The 9,293-nt window shown below is 36.9% G+C and overlaps 1 protein-coding gene across 2 annotated transcripts in view; it reads right to left on the bottom strand.

The window, feature by feature from the left end:
- LOC106884455 (peptidyl-prolyl cis-trans isomerase FKBP4) overlaps positions 1–9,293 on the bottom strand; it is a 22,042-nt gene that overhangs the window by 10,695 nt on the left and 2,054 nt on the right. For both annotated transcript variants that reach the window (XM_014935852.2, XM_014935851.2), the window contains exon 2: positions 1,403–1,665. In XM_014935852.2, coding sequence (XP_014791338.1) covers positions 1,403–1,616 — 214 coding nt within the window. In that variant the 5' untranslated portion in view covers positions 1,617–1,665. The remainder of the gene's footprint in view (positions 1–1,402; positions 1,666–9,293) is intronic.

The raw sequence follows: 9,293 nt of genomic DNA on the forward strand, positions 1-9,293 counted from the left end.
ATCGGTGATAGGGTTAGGGTAAAACAGCAAATTTAAAAAGAAAAAAGCAAATAAAACGAAGCTATGGCTTAATCAGCCAAAGGAGTAAACGTAAACAACTTAATACTTGTCTGTGATTGGTTGAAATTATCGAAATAAGACAATTTTTTACATGAAATAAATTCGAATACAAAAATATTTTTCTGTTCTATAACACAAAATAGATAAGTATACGAAGTTTGAAAGTCTTTCGGTACCAAAAACACTACGTAAAACATTAATGAAAAATGTGGCCCCCCGTTTCAAAAAAGATCCCAAACTAGATATGCTACATTTTTTTTTTTTACTGGTGTCAGTCACTGAAGCATCACCCAAGAACTATTTCTCGGAAGATAAATGTAGACATTGGTGCAAGGGGAGATAATTCAAGCCGACAAATATTGCAAAACTTCCTTGTTAGACTTATTTTTATACATGCTGATATGAACATATGCATGTGCATACTTATGTCCATGAATTTATCAACACACATCTATTGTGCTTGTTTCAATCAATGGCTACAACCATGTTTGTATATATAACTCTGCCAGATATTGGTTAAGAAAAATCATACATATCGGCCTAAGGGCCATTCCTTAAAATTTTCATTATGTTTACTCCCTTAGCCTTTTCTAAATGCTCAATGAATTACCCCCACAAAACAGCAGGAGTTTATCATCATGAGCATAGTTTGTGCTCTCCTGTCGTTCAAACTTGCACTGGTCTGGTGCAACAAGTGCCAAGAGCTCAGTAGTTACCAGGATGCAGGATTTGTACAGAGTTACCTCCTCTTACATGAGCAACTAAGAAGCTGAAACGACCATCTGCCCTAGGTAGGTTAGGGTGCCTGAGTGACCTCCTTCCAGAAGCAATTCTTTGACAGGCTAACTAACCCGTAGCTGGGACCTTGACAGGTGCTACTACTCTAGATCTGAGTAGACTTGGGAACAATAGTGGCTAAGGGGTGATTCCATACTCCTCAAAACTCAAACTCCCAAACCAGGGCTTCACTACCAATTGCAGTTTTGAGTCATGCCCAGCCCATCCTGTTTCCAGGCAAAGTAACATTTCTCATGGTCAGACATGTTTTTCCATGGAAGACTAGAAACAAACAGCATTGTTTGTATGACAGTGATGCTTGTTTACACACACACACATACAAACGGGCTTCTTTCAGTTTCTGTCTACTAAAGCCACTCTGCCCGAGATTATAGTAAAAGACACTTGCCCAAGGTGCCACACAATAGGACTGAACCTGGGATCATGTGGTTGAGAAGCAAGCCTCTTGAACCCCATTCACAATGCACCTATTATGAATAGATTTACATCATCATATTCATCAACCAAATTGGAAATACGAGTGTACATGCTTTTATGTACTTACCTTCTCCAAGAGCAAAAGAGAATTTCTCTCCACGGGACCGACTGGAATCAAATTCAGATCCGTCCAGTAGGGTTCCAACATAGTGTACAATAACAGTATCACCATTGGTAGGTTGTTCCTCAGAGGTAGCTGGCCGTAGAATCTCTTTAATAACACCACCATCTTGTTTTGGTGTGATATCAATACCAGCGACTGTAGTCTCCTCTTGAGTCATCTTGGCACAGAACTGCAGCAAATGGATTTGCTTAGATTCCTGTAGGCGTCTGTGGAGAGAGGAAAAACAAAATGCAAAAAGGAACTTAGCAAGATTTTTATAGAAGGAGACAAGTTAAATTTCATAAACCTATTGTAATCATTTTATACAAATGACAGAATAAACAAACAATTCCAGACGTGCGTGCGTATATATAAAGATATAATCCTTCAAATGATATTTATCATTCACTGGATGGAATACTATTTTTGTTGATTCCACCAATAATAGAACAATACACTGTATGTATAAACATATACATATGTATACACACACACATTTCACAACTATTTTTCTATACTAGCAGGGTTGCTTAGAGGGTTATTTCTGGCAGCTCTCCTTGGTGCCAACTCATCTCTGTTTTTCAATTAAGGGATTTCTGTTTCCAGAGGCCCTCAAAACTACAGAACAACTGATTATAAGGTCACCAAAGAATGACATTACCTCCACTTTGCACAAGCAGTGACAAGCTTGGAAATCAACAGTCTTGTACAGACACACGTCAGTAGAAAACTATTGCCAATGTAAGAAATGGTTTTTTCATTTTTATTTCCTGCTGTGGAGCCAAACTTTCTCAGTGTTAGTAAATTTTTCTGCACTGTTTCCCATTAACACTTATGGTTCAGCTTAAAACAGCAAATTCCTCATTTCAACTGACAAGACTGATGACTATTCAGCAGCAAAACTTACCAATCAATTATTTCATTTATAAGCTAATTAAATCTTAAGACTATACACATTGAATTTTCCCCAACTTTCCCCACTTGATTCAATGATTGTCTGGAAATCTAATAAGCCATTGACATTCTATGCCGATTTTAGTACACAAAGCTTATGCTAATCAAAAAGTATTAATTTCCTTTATTCAACATATGTCGCATCAATTTTCATTGTTTTGGGATGCCAGTCACAAAGCAGTTTACAAGTGAATAACATGTAGCATTGTAATAATACTGCCTTATTGCACCACAGACAGTTACAGAAAAGTGAGAATTTTGGATATGGCTTACCATACTCCACGTAATTTTGTTTTGTGATGCCAAGTGCTACAAATGAACATCATGATCATTGTCACATATACTTTTCTGTGCTTGAATTCAATGGCTGGAAGCCCCTCCTGTTACCAGCCCTCAGCGGTTTCCAAATAAGGCAATATTTCCCCATGACCAGACCTGTTTTCACAGAAGACTGGAAATGACAAACACAGTTTGCAAGATGGTGACACTGGTTTATAACCATCACACAATGTCAAAGCAAGGAGACAGTAAAACATCCGTACATATAAATATATACATACAACAGGCTTCTTTCAGTTTTCATCCACCAAACCCACTAACAAGACTTTGGTTAGCTCAAGGCTTATAGTAGACATTTGCCCATGGTGTCATGCAGTGGGATTGAACCTGGAACCATGTTTTTTTCAAATCTACCCCCCTTAACATTTCTATTATACCTTAAAAAATAAATTGTTTGGAAAATTAGATAATTAGAACCCGTAACAAAATAAAAAATTTCTAAATGTTTTTGCAGCCAATTAAGGCTTATTGGAATTCCAGCAGCAGTTGCCTTGCGTGGGTTTTTCTTTTTCCTTTGTTCTTTTACTTGTTTCAGGCAACTGATTGTGGCCATACTGGAGCACCGCCTTTTAGTCGAAGAAATCAAACCCTGGACTTATTCTTTGTAATTCTGGTGCTTATTCCATCAGTCTCTTCTGCCAAACCACTAAGTTACAGGGACGTAAACACACCAACATTGATTGTCAAGCAATGGTGGGGGGGGGGACAAACACAAATATATACTATATATTGGCCCAAAGCTACAGAAAACACTTGCCCAAGGTGCCATGCAATGGGACTGAACCCGGAACCATGTGGTTGGGAAGTAAGCTTCTCACCATACAGCCACATCTGTATATTTTGTAGTATTAATTACATTTTCACCTTTAATGAAGCTGAAACTAATACTTTCAAATGCAAACAAAATATATAAAGAGAAAAAAACCACAGTTGTAAATCTCTTAACCCTAATTAATTTCTGATTTGAAACAATATTTTTAATATTTTGTAAACTTAGGCACTTATTTTTAAGCCTGTATATATTTTTTAATCCTCCTTTTTAACATTTGTTGTTTTACACTCTTTGTCTGATCATTTCTGGTTTTACTTCTTCCCTCCTGTTAAGTTTCACGAAGCTGCAGAGATCCATTGTTCCCAAACATTGCCCCTCATACATTATTTACATTTGATGAATATTTGTCCTCATCTTGTTTGTTGTTAACGTTTCGGCTGATATACCTTCCAGCCTTCTTCAGGTGTCTTGGGGAAATTTCGAACATGGGTTCTCATACCTAAAGTATTTTTTGATGTTATTTTGAGTGGAGCTGCTAACCCCAAGATTCCGAGTTCAATTCCAGGCAGTGAGCTGAATAATAATAACATCAAAAAATACCTTAGGAATGAGAACCCAGGTTCGAAATTTCCACAAGACACTTGATGAAGTTACCAGCTTGACATCATATCATAGCATGCTGTCCAAAACATTCTGTAGGTGATTACAGAAAGCCTCCTTATTTCCTATTGCAACCGGTAACTTGGCATGTCTGGTGTTGAACCATCATTCACTGACCTTCCAGATGATCAGTGTTCTTGATGCATGCCTACACAAGATGATACCAACCCCTTGAGTATTGTTCTTCCAGGCTAGAATAAAGGACTGTCTTACCTCTACTTATCATATACCCCTAGCCTGTCCAATATGTCTCACTGACACTCTAGACAACTATGTGGTAGGTATCCATCTCACCCATTTCAGCCATCCACTTTGTTTTCAGTACTGAAGAAAGATCTGACCTTGCTCAGAGACAGACATCCTTTTGGCTCTGGCCCAACTCCAGTACAGAGGCATCAACTGTACTTATCTCACTGTTTTCTTTATGAATCAATATTTTTGCAGCAATTTGAATACAGAAGGCAAAGTTGCTAGCCTTAAACTCCATTCCCGCTTCCTCAAGATGATCCCGGGAGACTGGCTACACCTGATACACTACCAGAATTCTGAGATAAGGACCCATTCCAAATATTGTAGGCTGGAGCCATGTGAGGAAAGGTTTTCACACCCCACATTAAGGAGTCACTTGTAGTCAACTACTACTTCAAACAAGGCCTGACAACATGCAAGAGTAACTCTATGGAAAGTCATCATGCTGCATGGAGTGCCCACTCATTATATCAATAGTGTGTCATCATGCTGCATTTAAAGCCAAAGATGGGAACATGGAGAAGTTAAACATTGTCGAGGGGAAGGAGTATTGAGTATGTGTACGGTCCCATTCCACCACCCCACTAGAGGTCAATTTCATTATGAAAAGATCATGGGGGGGGGGGTCCAGAATAGAGCATATAGATCCATCTTGATTCAGTCACGTGTTTATTTACCAGTTGGACTACATCTAAAAATTCTGACGTTTCCCATGCATGCGTTGGGTTTTTAATAATAAAAGGGGTATTCAAAAGTAACACGTAATACTGCTACGCTTTTTTTCTAATTAGAATATCATACTTGCTGCTTCAGTTATTGGACAGCAGCCACACTGAGGTATCATCATGAAGTGCTTACTTATTTAAACTAGGTATTTTATCGGGGATGTAAGCAAACAAACACCGGATTCCAAGAAGGGGGAAGGGGAACTAACACACGCGACTGAATTCCATAACTTCCGTCAAACAAATTCATTCGGGAGGTATTGGTCAGTGTGGGACTACAGTAAAGACACTGGCCCAAGGTCCCACACAGCGGGACTGAACCTAGAAACCACGTGGTTGCAAAGCGAGCTACGTAACCACAAAGCCAAACATTCGAAAACTATTTACAATAAACGTTACTAAACAACGGAAATTTTAGACAAGTTTCACTAAAGTAAAAATACTTGAAGTTTGCAGATATATTTCCCAAATCTGCACTTGCAAACTATAGAAGAGCTACAAGGACAAAGTGACAGCAACTAAACAGTCAATCCTATAAACAATGCAAGGAAGCAACTTTGGCTTTTAGTCCAACTGATCTTTCATGACTTTTGATTTTATCAAATGCTTATTTTGAATATTTGAGGAACACTTAACTGCTCTTTCTAGCAGGTTGAGCGACACAAGAGGTTCCCTCGCTCACTTACCCAAGCTAGTGTTATCTCCCTTGATCTTCAGCTTTCAAGATCAATCTAACATCGAAATCGAAGACGAACTCGCATTAATTTCTAATACATGGGATGAAATGAGCTGGCCGATGATGGTCTTGAATAAATGCCCAAAATAATTATAAATTTAATATAGAATTTCAATCATTATAAATGCACACACGTAATGATATCGTACGTATACTGGTCTCTTTTTTTAATTTTTATTATTTTGCGACAGTATTATATCTCAAAAATACTGCAGCAAAATTAAATGAGGGAATTTGACACCAATATGAGAAAAACTATCACTAAAAGTGAATAGTCTGTGCATATTTTAAATGACTATCATAACTTTTCTACGATGTTAGCTGATTGGTTCACCAGACAATCTTAAAATCACTTGCCAAGCAAGTACAGCTACAAACGTGTGTCTATCTGGGTGTGTCGATTTATCCACATGCAACCTCTTTAAAAATTAACACAATTTAGGACAATTAACTTTCAAATGAACACTGAATTTTCTAGAAGAATGCTAACCGAATTGTCTAGAAGAGGAGGAAAAAAAATAAAGGAAGTAACGATCGTTCGTTTTGCGAACCTAGAATAGAAAGGTAGCCAAAAACAATATCAACAATGCCTGTATACCAGAATATCAATCTGCCGCATTGCTAAGTAATGTCAAAGAGAAAAAGTGCAACATTTTGATTAAAGAAAGATGCTTAGAAGAGTGAGGAAAAAGAAAGAGTTGTGGTAACTGAAGGAAGAGGAGGAGAGTGTTGTTAAAAACGAAATGAAGAGTCGATGGAATACAGACAATAAGAATTAGCGGGGTATGAATAGAGTATGAGTGATAGAGAGAGGGAGAAAGTAGTACACTTAATGTCGAGATAATTAGATTAAATAAACAAAACACATTAAGCCAAGTTACATAAATTACATGATTAAAAAGGGATATAAATCCCTGCTGCTTGTGTGAAGCATCAAGTCGGCTATGGTTACAGAATATTGTTTTAAAGGTTTACTATCTTGTTTTTTTTCTTTGTGGTTTATCTTACACTCGCTGATCTTGTTCTATTGCAAATAAACGAACAATTCTCTAGCACCAAGAGCAAGACAAATGGCGACAATATTTTCAATAGTAATAATTTTAAACAAATGACAAATAAAGAAAATAATTTTAGGCCACACTAACTTGACCATTAGGCATGTGTAAATTACGACAACCCACGGCATACGCAGAGCGAGTGTTTTTATATTATGGAACAGCAAAAGTATTAAAACAACAACAGAATATATTTTTCTCTGGAAATAAGTTCTGGGAGCTAAAAACCTTGTCAACCACTAACAACTGGACAGGCAAAAAAAAATAAATAAGATATATACACATCTACATATATGGCGATCTTTGAATACAACGTGCCTCTTTCAACAGTTTTCCGATACAGATCAAAAGTGGTCGTTAGAGTGACGAGGTCATACTAAGGTTAGAAACCTCTTGCAGGAGGTATCACAGAAAAGCGGCCACAGATTGTTTTTACGTTGTGCAACATTCAGCTTATTTTGCCCTTGAGAAATGGTTATGGAAAGGGCGTGAGTGTATCAGATTGTTTAGAATGTTAAAATGACCGGAATAACCCAGGATTTTCGTCTTCGCAAAAAAAAAAAAGGGTTTTTACACTTGACCTCAAGCCTTTCCATTACCTTGGCTGACCATTTGTTTACTACCTCAACTCTTATAACATGAACTGTTCTTTAAAACTGATCTGCATCAACTCAATTATGGCCTGACTATTGGAAGGACAATTTTATATAAGCCTATTTCATACACCATCGGACACTCTTTGATTTGTGAAGGTATACCTACTTTCCAGCAAATACTGGCTCCCCATTCCCAATTCACTTGCCATCTCTTACAAACCATTTCATTTCCCAACCATTCTGACCTGAAGAATTGAATGCAGTTAAGTCTGCTGGCACACATTTAACTTGAATCTAAAGAAAAAGTTAATAGAGGAGATTCAGTTGCTTTAGTAGTTTGAGACAGGTCAAGCTAAATGCAAATTGACCAAATGTGCCCAATATATGCATTAGCTATCGTTACCCCACAGTAGCATGATGTGATATATTTTCGGAGCATTCCTCGTGATTCAATAAAAACTACTTCGGAGTGAATGCAAACTGGACAAAACCAGAAGTTGCGCATTGATCTTTGTTCTTGAAATATGTGCGTTGTCATTAATGGATTTCGAGCATTCCGATTGTTATCGGTGGAATCAATCTAGATAAGGATAAACGTCTTGGAGGTGAAAGACACGAAACGAAATATGTCTACAGAGAGTATGCAAGAGGTCACTCCAAGAGAACGGCCACAGGAGCTATTATGGTTCAAGGAGACGCAAAGAAATGGTTCCTTGACGGAAAAAAAAAACAGACAGAAAGTCAAACACATGACCCGATATTATTGGAAATAAAACTGCTCGTGAATCAATAATAATATTAATAGGCCCTGGCATTTGGCATTCACATGATCAGAATAGAATCATTACCACATGTATTTGAGTACTACATTGCGAACCATGTAAATCCTGCTAACCGTCTTGGGCCTGCAATAAGGTAGACAGAGTTCTTCTGGACTTATGCCAGGAAAAGAAATTGAATACAACATTGAGAAGTTACTGGAAAGAATTTGTAAGATGGCGCATTGAGAAGGTTATCATCACTTCGAGAACAATTATGTCCTGTTGTTGTTTATTGCCATGGATTTGCTGGTCTGTAATTATAAAATTACTTTGATCAACTATAATAATGATATCCGAGCATTGGCCAAAAAACCTCTATTCATTTCTTTAAAGAATATTTAACGCTAGATCGTAACTGAACAATGAGGAAACGATTTTCGAAACCATCTGAAAGTGAAAGGGTAGCACACTAAACTCAAAAGAACACCCTATCTATCATTATACATTGTATATGAATTATAAAATTACTGATCTGCTGTAATTTACGGCGATCGACTATTGGACAAAAATTGCCCCTTCATTTATTTTCTTTTTTTAATTCATGCTATAGCATTATTTAACAAGATAAAAAATTTCAAAACAATGTAATGCAACTAAAGAAAGTGTGGTACCCTATACTCAAAGAACACTATCTCTCTCACCCACAAACATATATATATATATATATATATATATGAAGTGTATATATTTGTCTGTATGTATTTAGAAGTAATACAAATACTAGAAAATAGATGGTTGCTTGTGTTCTTATTCAAGTCAAGTGCAAATTATTCGTTCGCTGACAGCTTTTTTTTTTTTAATTCCCGCGGTTAGCATACATTACATTTATTACATGCGAAGTGAAAAATGCGAATGGACTGCTATCATAAAAGAATAAACAGAATAAATAGAATGGCAAAAAACGAAATATGGAATAAGAAATAGAATGAAAGAAAGCATAAATGGCAT

Source organism: Octopus bimaculoides, chromosome 7 (assembly GCF_001194135.2).
Source record: "Octopus bimaculoides isolate UCB-OBI-ISO-001 chromosome 7, ASM119413v2, whole genome shotgun sequence".
NCBI lineage: Eukaryota > Metazoa > Mollusca > Cephalopoda > Octopoda > Octopodidae > Octopus > Octopus bimaculoides.